At 42.5% G+C, this 18431-nt stretch overlaps 1 protein-coding gene across 2 annotated transcripts; it reads left to right on the top strand.

Annotated features, from left to right (window-relative positions):
* Positions 1–3085: 3085 nt before the first annotated feature.
* Positions 3086–18396, top strand: COQ2 (coenzyme Q2, polyprenyltransferase). Of its 2 annotated transcripts, XR_004148236.2 has the most exons (8): positions 3086–3311; positions 3397–3563; positions 5919–6040; positions 6272–6357; positions 7711–7844; positions 8299–8487; positions 10834–11024; positions 17132–18396. XR_004148236.2 is itself a non-coding variant. In XM_021526512.3 (7 exons), exons 1-7 carry the CDS (start codon positions 3086–3088, stop codon positions 10945–10947), a joined length of 1038 nt encoding a protein of 345 aa, XP_021382187.2. In that variant the 3' UTR covers positions 10948–11351. The 2 variants fall into 2 exon arrangements, 1 of the variants encoding a protein (XP_021382187.2); XM_021526512.3 differs by lacking the exon at positions 17132–18396 and having other exon boundaries at positions 10834–11351.
* Positions 18397–18431: the final 35 nt, after the last annotated feature.

The raw sequence follows: 18431 nt of genomic DNA, 5'->3' as shown, positions 1-18431 counted from the left end.
ATCAAAGTTATTATTTGCCTGGTAGCTTCTTTTTAGAACTTTTCTAAAAGTTTTGTTTATTCCAATGCTTGTGAGTTTGTATTTGAAGATTTTAATGAAACCAATTTATACCAGCTTTTGGCAGTCTTCATTTTTTTTAAGACTCTTTTTTGACATGCTGATACCAGGACACTCCCTATTTTTCTTCTGGTCATAACTACCCATGCTTCTTTTTATTATCAATAAAAGTACCCAAGTACACAAAAACGAAAGAAATCCTACATGGGTTGGTGTGTTTCAAGTGTGTTTGCTCACCAGTTCAGAAGCTCTCCACCCAATTCAGTGTGATTCAGTGTGCTGGTGACTGGCACACAGGAACTACCAGGAGGGGCCCCGGGGATGTTTGTGCATGCAAACGACAGCTGCTGCCAACCGTGTCTCCTCTTGAGCCCTGGTCTTGATGGTGGGCTGGGGAGCTTTGCTCTACAGTTCAGGAACCACCTTTCTCTTTACAAAGCGTTGCACATCAAGCTAATAGCTGCTGTTAGACAGCAGCAAGAGGGAGCTACACAAAGCAAGAGGGACATAAGTGCAGGGAATGGGAAAGATGCTGGATCCCAGCATTACGAGGAAGTTATGGTCTGAAACAGATGAACGGCACCCTCACAGCATCAGTGCCTGCCCCAACCTTATCTCTGGGGTTTTTATTCCTCTGTGAATGTCGTAAAGCTTGGGGGATTGAATATATGTGTGTACACTTATTTGAGAACAGGGAGAATCATATTTCACACTCATTCCAATTCTCTTTAGTCCTTTGACTCTGGAGGTCAGATTACTCACATTGAATTTACTGTAAATCAGTTCCTGGAAGGTGGAGTAATTTGCATCACACTTTGGTACAGATCATTTGGTGTATGTGAAAATAAGGAAACCAATAACCTCCTTAGAGTCTGGGACATTTGGACCATCAGGTTCAACTCATGTTAACAAGACAACCGAGCTTTATTAGTCGGAAATGAACTATTCCCTAGATTATATTTCAGTGAAGGGCCAGGCCACTTTATTATGAATGTAAATACAGTGGCAGTAATGGTAAAAGTTTACTTTGTAAAAGTTTACTTTATTGCTCGTTTTCCATGATCTCCTTAAAAATTTCCTGCAGACAGTCCAAGGTTTTCTTGCCACTTCACACATATAAAAACACCAAAGCAGTGTCTATAGAGGAAATCTACCTGGTGACAATCAGAGCATCCGTGTTCCTATGCACATGGCAGGCAGAGAGGCTGTGGGGATTAATTTCCAGGATTCACTATTCAGCCACACCTCAGGTACTTGTCTGTATCTGAATAAAGCCCATGATGACTTTATCAACATGATATGGAACCTAGATTATTAGCTACCAGAGTTGAGCAACTCTTTCTTTTATGGTCCTGTGAAAATCATTTTACTGCTGTGGAGTACTGCTCATTAAAACAATGGCAAAATATTGGCAAAACAGTGAAGTCACTTGTCCACCGCAATCATATTTCACTTCCTCCTGCTAGTCAGCATCTTAGGAAGTTAAAGTTCAAAATGGTTTCCATTGTTTTCTACCAGTGTGTGAGTCATTCAAGCTGAAGGAAGTGTTTGATGCAAAAAAAAAAATATATATATATATATCTATATACTCTACAGGGACAATGAACTCCCCAAGGAATCTTTTAGCAGCAGATCTGAAGACGTTTAAACACTGAAACTATGCCATGTTTTATGGCTCTGTTCTCTGCTCTCTGGTTTGTGCAATAACTCATATGTTGGTGTTATGACCCTGAAGGTGAGGCAACTGAGGTTCCTGTTAATGGGTCTCTTGGGATGGATAACAGTGAAATGACACATGAATGACTGGTGTTTATATATAGGGGGTTTAGTTCAGAACGATGGAAAGGAGGTATGCAGCTGTTTTGGCTATTATCTATAGACATATAACCATAGATAGTATAAAGACAGAATTTAAGAAAATATATAAGGAAAAGAAACAGAAGGAACAAGATAGTGGGAAGATATGGAAGGAATGAGGAGAACGCATCTTTACAAACAAACTGCGAGTCTCCCTCACATCTCAGCTAGATGCTGATAGGTGAAAGAAGAAACAGGAGTAACCATGAATTTCAGAGGAATGTTACTAATTGACAGAGACTTGCTCATCTAAGACTGTATTAAAATCCTGGATTTAGAGATAAAAAGAAAAGGCGGCGGGGAGAAGGGTGTAGGGGATACACATTAGGTGATTCAGGCAGCCTGGACCTCTCAAGTACCTCAGTCAATGGGGAAAGGAAGAGGGTCGTGCAGCCGGGGAAATAGGATTAAAAGAAAGGGACGTCCTTCAAAAACTTGAGAGACTCCAGAGCAATGCCCATTGGCCTCTCCATTTTTTTTTTTTTTCTTTTGAGTAAAGTCAGGGGACTTCTCTGTCTCCATTTTGGACATAAACCTCTGGTGCCGTGAATTTTTCCGCGCAGATAACCTGCGAACCCAGCAACAAGACTTAATTGATGCACTGAATTTTCATGTGCGATGATCGCAGTCTTGATCCACCAGGGGTGGGGGAAGCCCCTGAAACATGAAGTCCAATGGGTTCAGGTGGGGATGCCCGGATACCTCCGCTGCTGCTAAGCGAAGGTGGGTTTGCTGTGGCCGCCCGGGCTGCTCCAGTGCAGGTCTGAGGTTCCCCAAACCACGCCAAGCCCTCTCCTCGTCCCCTGCGGCTCGGCAGCCGAGGCACACGGCTTTAGGAGCTCGCTGGCTGTTGCCGTCATTGAGCCCCAGCATCTCGGTCCCTCACACAGACGGCGGGACAACCGAGTGAGCGAGGAGATATAAAGGCCACATGGGAAATCTGATTTTTTTTCTTTTTTTTCTTTTTTTTTTTTTTTTTTTTAATTATCTACAGTGGGGAAAGGTCTTGGAGATGACACGAATGTTAAGAACGACGACGCTGAGTTTCGGAGGATTTCACCCAGAACGCGCTGCCCCCACACCCCGCCCCGCCTCAGCCCAACCCGCCTGAGGCCGCCGCGCATGCGCAGCGCCGACAGCCGCGTCCCGCCGGCGGCGGGGCGGCGCTAAGATGGCGGCGGCGCTGCTGGCGCGGCTGTGCTGGGGCGGCCCCGGCCTCCGGGGCCCATTCGGGCTCCGCGCCACCCGCCCGCCCCTCGCCGCCGCCCCGCCGCCGCTGCTCCGCCGCCCCGCCGCGCCCCCGGGGCCGCGCTGCTTCTCGGCGGCCGAGCTGGTGCGCGCCGCGCCGGCCGCGCTGCAGCCCTACCTGCGGCTGATGCGGCTGCACCAGCCCGCCGGTGAGCGCGGCGGGGAGGGTCGGGGCCGCTGCCCCCCCGGGGTCCCGATCCCCGCTGAGCCCCCCGCGGGTTTTGTCTCCCGCAGGGACATGGCTGCTGTACCTGCCGTGTACCTGGAGCATCGGGCTGGCGGCCGCGCCCGGCTGCCTGCCGGACTGGCGCATGCTGTCCCTGTTCGGCGTGGGAGCCGTGCTCATGCGAGGGGCCGGCTGCACCATCAATGACATGTGGGACCGCGACTATGACAGACAGGTAGCGACCGACCCGTGGGGCAAGGCTGCTTACACGAACAGCGCAAGGGGGCATGGCTTCACACCGAAAGAGCAGGTTTAGGTTAGATACTTGGAATAAATTCTTCAGCCTGAGGATGGTGAGGCATTGGAACAGGTTACTCAGAGAAGTTTTAGGTGGCCCGTTGCTGGAAGTGTTCACTGCCAGATTGTATGAGGCTGTGAGTAATCTGTCTAGTGAAAAGTGTCCCTGCCCACAATACGAGGGTTGTAATGAGGTGATCTTTAAGGTCGCCGTCCAACCCACGCCGTTCTGTGATTCAGAGAACCAAGCATATGCCCATTCATCTCCATCGTCACAGAATCAACAGAATTTTTAGGGTTAGAAGGGACCTCAGGAGATGATCTAGTTCCGCCCCACTGCCAAGGCCAACTCACCTAGAGCAGGTTACACAGGAATGCATCCGAGTGAGTTTTGAATGTCTTCAGGGAGGGGGACTCCACTTAACACATGCTGTTTTTTCTCAGCCAAGCACCAAGGTTTCTGAAGGCACTGAAGTACATGAACATTGCCGGTGATTCCTTGCTGAGTGCAGGATTCCAGGTTCAGGAATTCCTCCATGTTTCTGTCCGAGATGCATGCAATTAATTTGTCTATATTTCCTCCAAAAATAGTAGAAAGTATTTTATTACGTATAACATTTCTCTGTCCGGGAGTGTAGTAAGTCTTCTAGAATACTCACCTCTGTGTAAGATAAAATACATGCTGTTGTTGACTGTAGGCAGTTGAACTTGAACAAGTTTATTTCTCAACCTTGTTTTGCACCACAGAATTAACACATTTTTGCTACACTTGTTAGTGACAATCTATCCAAGAACAACTTTTTTTTTTCCTTAATTTTAGAAGCAGTGTTTCTTTTTGTTGTTGTATTGTTAATTTTGGCTGTTCAGGGTATCATGCCCAACCCTGAGCTAATCCTTTTCTATTATGTTGTATGTTTTCATTTATTATCTCCCATTTGTTCAGAAGACGGAAATAACCATAAGGCAGTGCCCAGTGTGAGATTCTGAAACATGCACAGGTGCAGGCTTGGAGGGGAACATCCTGGTTATGTGTCACTGTTTGCTTCTGTTTTTTGTCCCTGTATTGTTCCTGTGGTTTTGGAGTTTGGGTTTCGGCCCTACAAGACACAGAATAATGAGCCAATCCAGTATCTGAAGTTCTTAGTATGGCACTTGTATTTGTGCTGTTGCGAAGGTGGGGAATCAGGGTGTGGTTTATGGCAGCTTTGGATGGTTTAGGTTTTGGAAGGTGTTAACAACTATGTATGCTAAACAGATTTGATGTCAGGATGTGATAAGAGGGACTTTCAATATAATGATTTAATTTATGTATTATGTGATGTGGTCAGATGGAAAGTTTTAAAAATTGCCTTCACAGCTTTTCCTGGGGTACCTTAAAAGGCCACCTTCAACACAAGTGCCATAGAAGCCAAGACAACAACAGGTGTAGGTGATGGTGGTTTGGGGTTTAGATTTTGTGTTACTGATTATTTGAGTCATATTTTCTTTAAGTGAAACATCCCGTGTTTAGTTGCACTGTGTAGTGAAAATGGTCATAGGTATGTTAAGTGCATGTTTACTGCTGAAAAGCAGAATAACCTGATGGCAGTGGGGAGAACAAGCTAAAAGAGTTTATTTAAATTCACATTATTCAAGCATAGGCAAGATACTTTTTATGTACAGAATATTTTGTAAAAAGTTGGCTTTTGAACCTCTTGAATAGACTTGACACCATTTTCATCAACATTAACAATTTAATGGAATTGTTAGGGTTGAAAGGCATCTCTGGAGATCATCCAGTTCAGCCCCTACCAAGGCAGGGTCACCTGGAGCCAGTGACACAGTTCAGCTGGGGTTTGGAATGTCTCCAGAGAGGGAGACTCCATAACTTCCCTGGGCAGCCTCTTCCAGTGCTCTTCCACTCTCAATGTAGATAAGTTCTTCCTCATGTTGAGGTGAAATTCAGTCATTTGGAGTTTTTTTGGTGTTGCTCACCTTTGGCAAGTAACTCACCATTCATTTATTTTAACTTTTTTTCTGATACTTGTTTCTTTCTTCAGTTTAACTTGTATGATTTCTTGTTCCAGACAAGAGTTCCTAAACTCCACTGTATCCCAGTTGGGATTAAATGTCTTTTCACAGCTATTAACTCCACATCAGTGAGACTGAATTCTGAAAATGCCGTTAGAGAGAAACAAAAGCAAACAACAGAATTAGGGCCTTTTCATTTCTCTTTAGAAAATAGGAAACAAATATTGTAAATTGCCTATCAGTTACAGATGTACCTGGTAGTAATATTATTTCCCTTTTTTAGGTTGCAAGGACAGCAAGCAGACCCCTGGCAGCTGGAGATATCTCCACTTTCCAGTCCTTGGTTTTTCTCGGGGGACAGCTCAGCCTGGCACTCTGTGTGCTTCTGTGTCTGAATTACTACAGGTGATGTATAAGTTATCTTTTGGATTTTAAAGTCTGGTTCTGGGTCCTGAGTTAAGCACAGAGATTTTGAGTAGAAAAGGTGTTGGGGTCAGTGGGAGGATTTTATTAGTCATGGAACTGTAATTGAAAGGAAAATAATTAGGTCAGTACTGTGTACAGCTTCTGCAATGCTGCACTGTGTCTACTGATCTTCAGCCTGGCAAACAATAATCCTCTTGGTACTTTTCACAGTATCATTCTGGGAGCATCCTCTTTATTGCTTGTGATCACCTACCCTCTGATGAAGAGAGTAACATACTGGCCACAGCTAGTTTTGGGTGAGATGGAAAGATTTTTTTCTCTTTTTTTAACTTCAGATGTAGTTTTTGGGGTGTTTTACAAATTAGTACTTGATGCGCAGGCGGAGGGAAGACAAGCACAATCAGTATGATTGATAAGCAAGCTTCATTTATTCAAAAATCCTGTCAGTCTATATAGGGTTTGCTACAAGCAAAGTCAGCAACAGCTCTCATTGGTCAAGTTTACAAAGGTCTTTGTTTTACTTCTCCTATGGGTGGTTACAGCTGTAGCTAAGTTCTCCAAGCCAAGTTCTCATTGCTAAGTCATGCCTTCCAAGGACAGAGCATATCTTCAAGGCTATGCCTGTCCTTATTATCTCATTCCGACCTTGTTCTATTTCCCAGGCCTAGACAGACCTTGTACAGTTTCCCAGGCCTAGACACAGAGCCTGTTTCCCAAGCTTTGTTCCCAGGCCAGACACAGGCTGCTTCTGATTCTGGGGTCTTAGACAGAGGTATCAATGAATAACTGTTCCATTGATCCATGATCCCTCTCCTGCAACCATTCTCCAACAAGTACTTGAGTTTTAGCAATCTGACTTTTTAAAACTTTATATCAAAGTAGAAATCCCTTACAGATAAAGCTCTGTTGTGCCACAAGCTTCTTAATTTATGACAGGCATTGGAGTTGATGTGTGGCTTTGGGGTTGGTTTTCTTTTGTTGTTAGAAATCAGTTCCTTATTTTGATGCAGTGATAGGAGGTAGAAGAGTAGGGTGGAAATAAACATTTGTTATTTGAGAATGAGCTGTCGTTTTGGGGTTATTTCAAAACCCTTCTTAAATACAGATTTGTCTGTACAGCATTTCAGTCTTCAGCTTCTAAAATAACTCCTGAATAGATATTGAAGGTGCTTATGTTTTAGGTTGAGCTACTAAAATATACCTGTGTATATTGGCTCTCCTATTCCATCTGTCTTCAGGGGTTTTTAAACCAAAATTGTCATTTTCAGGCTAGAAGTACCATAGTTGGCTGCTGTGTACTGTTTTGTAGCCAGTTATGCTGACATGTTTTGTTACACTGACACCTGAGCATTTTACCTTCAGACCCATTGTTCAAGTATTCTGGAATAGTTCTGTGCAAATGTTTCCCTACACTAATGAAGTCAAATTCAAATTAGGGAAAAATATGTGGCATATGTATTTTTTCTTGCATGTCCAGAGTATTTAATGTCAAATTATTTATATTTATTACCTGCCTGAAAATAAGTGGTAGAAAAATAGAAATGTCGGTATTATACAAAAGGCTGCTGATACGATACACTCTGAACTTGTATTTAATTGCTGCTGGCATTCTTGTAACTTCTATTTTTTTATTCTCTTAATGTTTTTAGGATTTACATTTAATTGGGGAGCCCTTCTTGGCTGGTCTGCCATCAAAGGGTCATGTGAGTGGTCTGTGTGTTTGCCCTTGTACTTTGCTGGAGTCATGTGGACACTGGTGTACGACACCATTTATGCTCATCAGGTAGTGTAACAGTGAAACCTTCCAGATACTTGTGTTTTTCCAGATACAAGTTTGTGTGTTTTGTTTACAAATTTGTTGTCAAACAGCAGAACTAACCTCTTGCAGTTTTTCACCCTCAGCTGAGCTGAAGCAGCACCAAAGAAGTCCCAGCCCTTCGATATTTTATTGCTGTTTGCCAAGGTTTTACAAGTCAGGTGGAAAGATGGAAAGTACCCTTTGTGCTCTTACGCTTTTACATTGTGGAAATAACTTCAGCAGTGGTATTAACTCCTGGCTGCTAAACAACTCTAAGACCAACCTTCTAGTTTAAATTTTAATGTGGGGACCTACAGCTGCCCTTAAATTGGCTTCCTAGTAAGAAGCACTGAAAATTTAAGCAAATCCCCCATTTTTATTTTTCATACGAAGTGGCATTGGATTATGGATTTTGTGGTAATTCACCTTTTCATTCCAGGATAAGAGGGACGACATCATGATTGGTGTGAAGTCAACTGCATTGCAGTTCAAGGAAGACACAAAGCTGTGGCTCAGTGGCTTCAGCCTGGCCATGCTCCTGAGTTTGTGCGTGGCAGGGATGAATTGCAACCAAACCTTCCCGTATTACTCGGCTGTGGCTGCCGTAGGGGCTCACCTGGCACACCAGGTTTGATGGATTTATTAATATTTTTTCCATGAGGAAATTCTTACTAAGAAATCAGAGGGCTTTTCAAGACACATATATTCATGAGCTACCCATGAAAAGCAGTTCCTGTAAAGAGAACTAAAGTCTTCTGACAATAAGCTGTGTCTTCTGAAGTACCTTTTGCAGACCTTTTGGTTGAGGAGACCTTCAGTCCTGACCAAAAACAGTGGAGCACTGTGTTTCAGTCTGTAACCAACAGAAGTGCCACACATTAAGCTGCAATCTCAAGGAAAGGATTTTCTCCTCACTGCGAGCAGCAGCTGCTGCTACATAGACATGTGCTGCAAAATACTCTGGTGTTGACTGTTCTGATTCAGTTCTTGCAGTGTCTGGCACACATAATAGCAGATGTTGACCTTACAATTTTATGTTAATTGACAGTTGTAAAGAGTTCTCTTAAAAGCAGAGAACAATCCAGTTCAGCCTTGTAGTTGCATTCGTTTAGATATTTTTATGAATAATAGAAAGAATAACTTTGTCAGTAAAGGATGCAGATAGGATCTTGTTATCTTGTTCTTTCTGAATCCTACCAACTGTGTTATACAGTGTTGTAGTAAGTGACAAGTCAGTCTATTCAAAAATTAATTGCTGGTCTTGATAGGTAAGTGATGGCAGAGTATTGTGTGCTGCAAGTAGTAAAACCATTGCTAGTCTGAGCAGTTAGATCTGTGGTAATGTGGAACTTTTTAGAAAGCACATTGATTGTAATGTTGCATTTTAATGGGTGGAGCTCATGCAGGTAATGGATATTAAACATATCACTGAGTAAGAGAATCCTTGTAGTGATGTAGTCTGGCACTCAGCCACTGTTTTTGTAGTGACTGTGCTTGGAAATGTATGAGGGAAAGAATACTACATCCAATGCATAATCATTTACAGTTTGAATTGTCAGAGAGCCTTTGTGCTGTAGTTCTGTCATGAATGGGAACCACTTTTAAGAATCTTTATAAGTGAGGATGCAGATTAATGAGTATAAATGATGGAGAATTCACAATTGTGTGGACTGCCAAAGTCACAAGAGCAAACTGTTCTGTGTACCACAGAGTAGCTTTTTGAGGAATTCTTTTAATATTAGTCCTGCTTAAACATTTTTATGCTTATCTTCTTGTTCAAGATTTCTGATTGTGTCTTTAACTGAGTTTAGAAAGCTGAGTAAGATGCTTGAGGACCAGGATTTCCAAGAGTTCCTTGATTCACTGAATTTTTGCCTGAGGCAGAGGAATTTGTGTCATGATGACATGAAATTATATCCCTCTCAAGAGGTGCGCCAATAAAAAAATAATATCATCTACTTTCCTTGTGTTTCTGAAAGAATATCTTAGCTGCTGTTTAGTTTAATTTGCCACTTCAGTGTTTCAAGTTCCCAGTGTCTGAGTAGCTGGCAGGTTTAAGGGTGTGTATCACATCATATTTTAGAAGCTTGTGAAGAGTGTTTTTGATTATTTGACCAGGACCCAGCCCTGATTTCTCTCTACAACCACAAATGAAGCAGACTTCTTGGGAAAAGTTTCACTTCTTTCAGTCAAATACTTTCTGTTTTAACTTTTTCAATGGCTGAAGTGCAGTTTGAGGTTTTAGGGGCTCCTTCTCAGGTTCCTGGTTTTTTTTTGTTGTTTTTTTTTTTTTTTTTTTTTTTTGTTTTGGTTTTTTTTTACTTTTAGTTTTGACTCACAGCAGGCAGTTGCCATGTGGGTAAGCCAGGCCTTGATTCTGGCTACTATTGTAGGTGTCCAGGTCCTTGTTTGGAAGGGAATTGCATGGACTTGCCTAAGAGCAACTGGACTGAAACCAGTTCTGTGTGGCAAGGCAGGGCCTGGCACTTGCTCTGGTTCACTTCTGGCTCTCCAGTGCCATGTCTTTACTGAAACATGGAACAACACCTTGCAGTAGAGATGAAAAAGTGCATTAATTTTTATGTGTATGTAAGTTACATTGAAGAATTAGGTGGCAACCTACTGAGGAAAATCTCAGAGACTTACATGCTCAGATATTTTTGCACTTTTAAATATCAAACCAGACACACCTAGTAACTGAGCTGTTTATATAGTCTTCCATTGAGATGGTCTGGGAATCCTATTCATATGAGATCCTTGACTTTTCTGCTGTATGATGAAAAAAATCTGTCAAACACAGATGCCAGTTATGCAAAAAAAAATTTAAACAGGGTATTCCTGTTTCTTGTGGAGTTGAGGGTAGACTTTAGAGATTAAGAATAATTTTTTTAAGTTGCAGATAATTTTGTGATGTGTCAGCTATTTATGAGTCTGTAGAATAATAATTCTCTAATGTTATACTGTGCTTTTTCAGATTTACACTTTGGACATAGACAAGCCCGAAGATTGTTGGAAAAAATTTGCTTCAAATCGTACTGTAGGAATTCTGCTCTTCATAGGGATTGTGCTTGGAAATCTGTGGAAATGAAAAGACTTAAATGTAGAAGAGTCTTCAGAGAACAGATAGTTGAAATCACTATACTGATATTTTAATCTAACTGAAGTGTAAGTATCATGAGAAGGAAAACATTTTTAATATAAATATAGCTGCTTTATATTGTTTATTTATAAAAGCTGGTGGAAACATTCTTGTTTCTGAAATCATGCAATTGAGATAATTCTATAATGGAAGTTTTGGTTATCTGGGAATAACTTCAGTCTGCACAGAAGCTCCTAAAAGCTGTGCTGGTCCTGTGTAGTAGCAGCAAATTTCTGTCTCGCTTCTGGAGACTGTGAACCCAAGATTTTATATGAAGCAGATGTCTGTTAGTGATAGCACAGGTAAAAATGCAGAATAACTCCTGGATGTAAATAAAATCTGGCTGTACATGCTTGATGGTCTGATTTATTACAAAGGTAATTTTCAGTTTGTGTTGGAGCTTGCTTCATGGAGGGGTTGCAATAACTGTTTTTCTTCTGGGATGTCTAGGAAAAATCAGGACTCCGAGTGTGCGAGGTCCACAATAAGGAGTCAGTAGAGAAGTATTTAAGAAGATTTTGTGCTCTTGCTGCGACTGCTGCAGCAGGTGCTTTCCATGTGAAAAGGACAGGCTTCTGCAAAGTTGCCTGCACAAAGTGAGCTGAGCTTGTTTGTCAAGAGTGCTTTGAACACAAAGGATTGAAAACAAAAATAGAGTAGTCCAGAGCTGTTGCCAAGTGTGTGTGAGCAGTGGTTGACCCTGGGCTGCAAATTCATCACACAAACTGTTGACACTTTTTTTTTTTTTTTTTTTTTTTAATTCTGCTTGTTTAGACTTATGCCTATCAGTCTTATTTGTTGTCTTACTGGAAAAACTTGTTTCTAGGAGAATGCCTAGAAACTGTAAATATAGCAAGTGCAGGCTAACTAAATGGCCCTTACACAGAAGTTGTTCTTAAATATGGTTTGTATTTCTGGGATGGAGAAAGTATTAAGTTTTAGAAAAGCAGTTTAAGGTTTTGATGAGTTTTGTGGCATAGCTGCATTTTGTAGAGGGAGAATTTGATGCATCCAACTTGAAGTTGAACTTTGTTAATTAGCCATTTACTAGTAATTAAAAAGTCTTGTAACTAGTATGCATCAGTTTCAGTAATGTTACTTTAGTGAGGTGGTTGCTCTTTTAACATACTAAAGTATCTTTAAGTAGCTCAGATTTGGGAAGAACTCATATTTTGTCATGCTTTTGAACCTTCTGGTGACCGTTGTCTGATGACTGCTTGTCACAAGTGTTTGTCTTAAAATGAGAAGAGGAAAAAGATCTTGCTAAATACAATATTAATTAAAGTTTCCAAAACAGTCCTCATGTCCAGAACTTGAAAATCACTTCATGTTTTCTGTGAGAGTTGTCCAAATTAATCTTAATTTCATTTTACACAGATAAGACATAACTGTATTTTAGGTTTATTGCCTGAAAAACAGAAAGATTTAGGTTCCAGGCTGTAATACTGAGGATATTAAATTCATGAAAATTTTATGATTAACACAAGGAAATAAATAATTTTGAAAGTGCAGAAGAGGTAAAGGCTGCCAAGGATGTTAGTTGCACAAGCATGATTAATACACAGAAATGAATGATTTTTAAAGTGCAAAAGAGATAAAGGCCGAGCTGCTTCCTGGCTAAAACCTTCCTGTTTGCATCTATTGGCATATATATGTACATCTCCTCCCTTCATTTCCAAGGTGTTCTATTCCAAATCTTCACTAAGATGCTCTCTGCTGTAATTGGATACAGTTTCTTAAAAAGTTTTCAAATACTCCTGTCTCTAAGCATCAGCTTTTTATTAGTGTGCTTTTGCAGAACAAAAACAACATCCTCTGGAAGTTTCTTCTCCACTATCATTGCCTTTCTCCCTCACCTCCTTTTCCAAGTATTTCCACAGGATGTTGAGATGACAAATGCTTTTTTCCGGCAGCAGAAAGGTCAAATGTCCCTAACACTGGCAAACTAAATCACTGCCAGTTGCTCAGGGAAACAGAAACCCTTGCCTGTGTGTTGCGCTTTGTAGAAGGGTGTATCAAAGCAACACCAGCTCTTTGTCCAGGATTAGCCCTGTAGAGGTAAGGGTGCTACTCCTGCAGGGATAAAGGGAGAGGTTGTCAGGCATTGGAAACCTGCAGGGTGGCTGGATCTTTGCCTTAGAAGCCTGTTTCCTACAGTGGCACACGGGAGTTCTCACACTGTCCTTTCCCAGGGAGAAGACTCATCAGAGGAAGGTCAGCCAAGGCAGACTCTGCCTGGGTTCTGCTATTAGTATTTCTTGGTAAATACAGTGCTGTTAATGGGAGGGGTCAGGGTTTTCCCTCCCTGTATTCCCGAGTTCATGCTGCAGGAGCTGTGCTGTGCAAACACCTGGAGTGTCTGTGCAGCAGACCTGGCTGCCAGGGAGACTGGCAAACACCATGGTGACAGTAGGTCGGGCATCTCGCCAGCCATTGGTGACATGACTTGGTAAAAAAAGGCACTCCTTTTCTACTTCCACTTTGGCAAAAGCTAGGAGAGGGCCATTAATTGATTGCTAAACACTTCACAGTGCAAATTCCAGGAGAGGCTCTGAGCTTCAAAAGAAAGCTGCCGAGAAAAAATGTGCATCTTAGCTGGCCATGGATAATGAGAAGTTTAGGTACTAGCTGAAGGCTCCTGATACACTGAAGAGGTGATGTTGCTTTTCCTGCAACGCCTCCCTGCATTTTGTGATGGAGGCAGAAGGCCAGAGCAAACTTTAATGCAGTGTGCTAGATGCAGTACCAGAATTACAAAGGAAATGGAAAAAAGTTTCATTGGTTTTACAGCATTTTTCTTTGGATGGATGGTGGTGTTTAAAAAAACCATCAAAAACTATGTCTTCCAGGCAGCTGTACAGAAATGATTTTGTCTGAATAAAGCAAAAAGAGGCCCAATACACTTAAAAGAAACAAAACCAAAACCAACAACAAAAGAACAGTGTTTATGCCAAGTTCAATGCTTCTAACAATATAGCTGTAATTTCTGGGGTGGAAATTCCCATCGTAATGGAAAACAAAATCCAAAGCCACTCCTGACTTCTTGTGCCTGCAAAACAGTTCCTCCAAATTGCAGAGCTTCTTGTCTGTGACAGGTATAGTAACAAGGAAATACACCTAATACAAAATTAAATAAAATATACCTAATATTAAATAAGTTTTATCAAGTGCGTAAAGAACAGAACCAATCCTGTAACAGGTTGTAAGGGCAGTTGGGGAAAGTGGTGCCCTGCCCATCCCACAGGACCTTATTTTTTTCCCTGCACTGATGTCAAAGTGTTCAGAGAGTTCAGCTCTGAATGTAAATTATCTCACTTTCTACAACTCCCTGAAAGGACCTTGTGACTAGGTGGGACGTGGTCTCGTCTCCCAGGTTACAAGTGACAGGAGAGGAAACAGTCTCAAGTTACACCAGGGGAGGTTTAGACTGGATATAAATCCCTTTGCTGAAATGGTGGTCACACATGGGAGCAGGCTGCCCAGGCAAATGGTGGAATCACCATCCCTGGAAGTGTTCAAAAGGTGTGAGGTTGTGGCACCTGGGGACATGGTGGTGAACATTGCAGTGCTGCATTAATGGTTGGATTCAATGATCTTAGAGGTATTTTCCAACATAAATGTTTTTCTGTGATTTGATATTGGAGGGGAATAATTTTCTGTTTAGGTTATCGCTGTTCAATGCTCAACCTCGCAAGCAGCAGCACATACATAACACCAGGGGACTGCTTTGGGAAGAAACTTCAACACTGGTGAAACCACTGTTCAGTGTTCACTTCAACATTGGGAAACCACACCACTTAGGTGGCTGCTTAGTAGAAAAACCTGTGTGCTTTTCAGCTCCATCAGAGCTTATTTCCCCCGAATTCTGTCGTGCTATTACTCACTTTTTCAGGGAATATATATAAATGAAAATAAAAGTACTTGAGAGGAAAATGGAGGAAAACACAGACTTCATGTACACTGTAACATGCATTATTATTGTGCTTTTAAGCATTTGCTGGAAGGCACCTTGAATTTATTTGCTTAGAGTTGGCATGATCCATTTTTCCCCTGCACTTCCACGTTCATGACGCTACACAGTGGGTGCAGCAAGGCAGTAAAAGAAGGATTTGGCAGATCATAGTTAAGCGTTACTTTGACTGTATCTGTTAGATGAGGGGTAGGAGTTTCCTGCCTCCCTCCTCCCTGGGAGGAAAACCCTGGGCAGAAAGCCAAGGCCGTGTAGGCACAGATTGTCCCTGGAACTGGTGGGGCTGAGGTTGCTCTTGGCTAGGTAAAGGGCAGGCAGAAGGTCTGGTGTGCAGTGCATGCCTCCTCTCCCAGGTGGCGGGTGATAAACTTTTGATTGCTCAACCCCAGGCAGGACTCTGGCACCTACAGAGTTTCTTCCTTCTTGTGTGTTTATCTGATGAATGCACTCTCCACAGCAGGACCACTGCTAGTGGGTTTTTTCTCATGTGCTGGGTAAGATGGGGGAAGTGTTCTGTCACTCCTTCCCGTGTCTCAGCCCAGCCATGAGATGCTGTGCTGCCAGGGGTCCTCTGAGATCTTGGGACATGCACACAGGGAAGCCATCCACATGGGGCAGGTGCAAAGGCAGTGAGTGCTGTGTCTGCTGTCTTCGGGCTTTGCTTGAAAAATCAGTGGCAGGAGGGGAAGTGAGAGGCAAAAAATTGCCTTCAAGAATTCAAGCTGTTCAGTGCTGACTTATTTATGCCACATTAAGTCAGAAAACAGCTGGGGAGCTTCCATCAGAGGTTATAACCTACTCTTCCATCAGGGTGAACAATGTTGGGTCATGAGACACATGGAGAAGCAAAGCTCTCCTCCAAAGAGGACTTGGGGTTATGAACATGCAGCAGGTATGGAGCCATACAGCTTCCCCATCTTGCACATCATCTCTCCTGGTTGAACTCTTTCAATACCTTCTCTCATCTGTCTTCAAAAACATCATTATTATTAAGTTGTAAAGGCCCTTTCTAATCCACAGTACAACTTATTCTGCTAAGTAACATCAATACATTAAAAAAAATACTTTTCACCCATCAAATACTGTTGCAAATTGTTTTGGAAGTCCTTCTGTCCAATACCTTGGTTAATTCTGGATTAACTTCGTGGTGCATCCTGTGTCGCTGTTCACTTAGCTCCTGCTCAGGTGTTAAAACAGGGACACACAGGGGACAGCAGAATGGAAGATCTGTCATACCCTGCATTGCTCTGGAAGAAGCTGTCAGCTTTGGATAAAACTGCCATAGAAAAGGCACAGAGCACATGTCCAAGCTGGAAATTTTCCATGGGTCAGCTTACTCCAGAAAGTCTCTGGAGCTGACCCAAGAGCAGTTGAACTGCTGAGGTTCTCCTGCTTCCCACCATTTTATGGTGATGGGGATGGATACAGGAAGATCTGCACTTGCACCTTCTAGTAGTTCTGCTTGTGTGTAGGTGCAACTCAGTGAGTTTTTGAGTTAGGCAGTTAATGAAGCAGCAGACCACAAAATGTGTTAGTTGGACTGGCCTGTTTATAACGAGGGTTTATTTGTTGATTTTTTATTTAGTTGTTTTTTACCTTGTGAGCTTCTGAGGTAAAGCTTGATTCCCACAGGGCATTATCCTGTAATGAGTGACCTGGAGAAAGAGTGGCACCACTGAAAGCATGAAAGGTAGCAAGTCACAGGAAGCAGAAGACGTGTGAAACATCCTGTGACAAACCATTGCTAGCGCTAGCATGCCATTGCAGAGGGATTTGAAACCACTTTTAGGTCTGAGCAGCTGTGGCTAAGACCTGCTGGGAAACTGGTGCTATCCTTTGGCCCTGGCTGTGAGCTCTTCACAGTATGCTGGACTTTATGTTTGGGTGCCTGTGGACAGGGGTTCAGGCCCCTTGCCCAGAGGGCACTGCACACTCCCAGCCATAGCATCATTTCCTGTCTGATCAGCCACCCAAGCAGACCCTCTCCACTGTGTGCAGTATCCCTGGCAGGGGAGAGATGAAGGATGTGCAGACATGGAAGCAGCTCTCTGCTTGTACCAACTGCAGTGGCTTGTGTTGGTGAGATATGCATTGGACCCTCAGCTATATTTCTAAGGGCTGAAAAAACTTTCCCTTGCCTTACTCAGCTCCATTCTTCTGCAGCTTTTATCATTGCAGGAATTTCCCTTTTGCCTGAGCCATTTCAGGCTGTGGGAAGGAAGCAAGGTTTGTGGGTAACATGTTCTTCCATTGAAGCTGTGGAGACATCTAGAAAAAAGGTGAAGTTTCTTGTGCAGAAGACGTTTTCCATGTCTGAAACAAACCCTGAGACTGTTACTCTGTCTCTGGAAAGGACTGGTGGGACCAGAGCTTTGGAGAGAACCCTGACCTGCACACCAATGGGATTCATGGACCCTCTGTGAATGAACACACCTCTCACCACTGAAAACACCTTAGTTTGTGTAAATAGCACAAGGCAGCATGCTGGGGAAAGCAGCTTTGCTCATTTGTGGTCATGTTTGAAGTTGCAGGTTGGACTTGTTTTAAGTGGTACAGAGAACAGGCTCAAACATTTACGTGTGTTATGTGTAGTAGATATAATTTGTGCCATTTCTAGTATGATATATGTGATATTGAATATTTGTTGGAGTATACACGTTTGTATTAGGAGTCCCCCCACCCTCAAAGTCGAGACCTGGTGTATATTAGAACCCGATTTACAAGTAAAAGGATGTGGCTTGCCAGGAGCCCAGGCGCTGATCATCGCTAAACGACCTGAGATGGATATCATGGAAATTCTCAGGCAGATACATGTGAATGCAGCGTTCCGTAAACTTCATCAAGGGATTCAACAACTCCCAGACACTGAACTGTTCTTCTTCAGCACCAAAAAAGAAAATCTTATTAACCTATGGACTCTGAATGGAAGAAAAGACTGCTGGCCGAAATCTTGGCCTCAGGTGGAATTTTCCCTATAAAACCCGTTTGTGCCAGGATGGAGGGGTGGGCATAGAGGAAAACCTCTGCTGAGGCTGACTCCTTGTTGCACACCCAGGGCCGATTCCCAGGCTTGGCTCTGTTCTTTCCTTGTGGCTGGCTAGGTAGAATTTGATTGCAAATAAATATTTTATTTTTTTCATTTTAATTTGGCTGGACAGATTTTCATTTATAACACATGTGAGTGGCCCAAACTGGAATAAATGAGTTTCTGGTTGTAGCTGCTCCATAAAATACAGTGGTCTACTGTGTAATCTGTACTTTGTTCTTTGCAGAGAAAGGAAAAAGGTGTTAAGGGAGATTTTTTAAAAATCTCTGCTCCTGAATCTTCATCATTATTACATTTACTGTAGTATATGTTTAATTTGTGAGTATTGATTTCAGTGGAATTTTTCCATTGTCTTCTTAAAAATAAAAATGGAATGACTTGGTTTGGAAGGGACTTTAAAGATCGTCTAGTTTCAAG

This window comes from Lonchura striata, chromosome 4 (genome assembly GCF_050655825.1).
Source record: "Lonchura striata isolate lonStrDom1 chromosome 4, ASM5065582v1, whole genome shotgun sequence".
NCBI lineage: Eukaryota > Metazoa > Chordata > Aves > Passeriformes > Estrildidae > Lonchura > Lonchura striata.
Note: the sequence above shows the minus strand (reverse complement) of the source record. Positions and strands in the feature narration are given on the sequence as shown.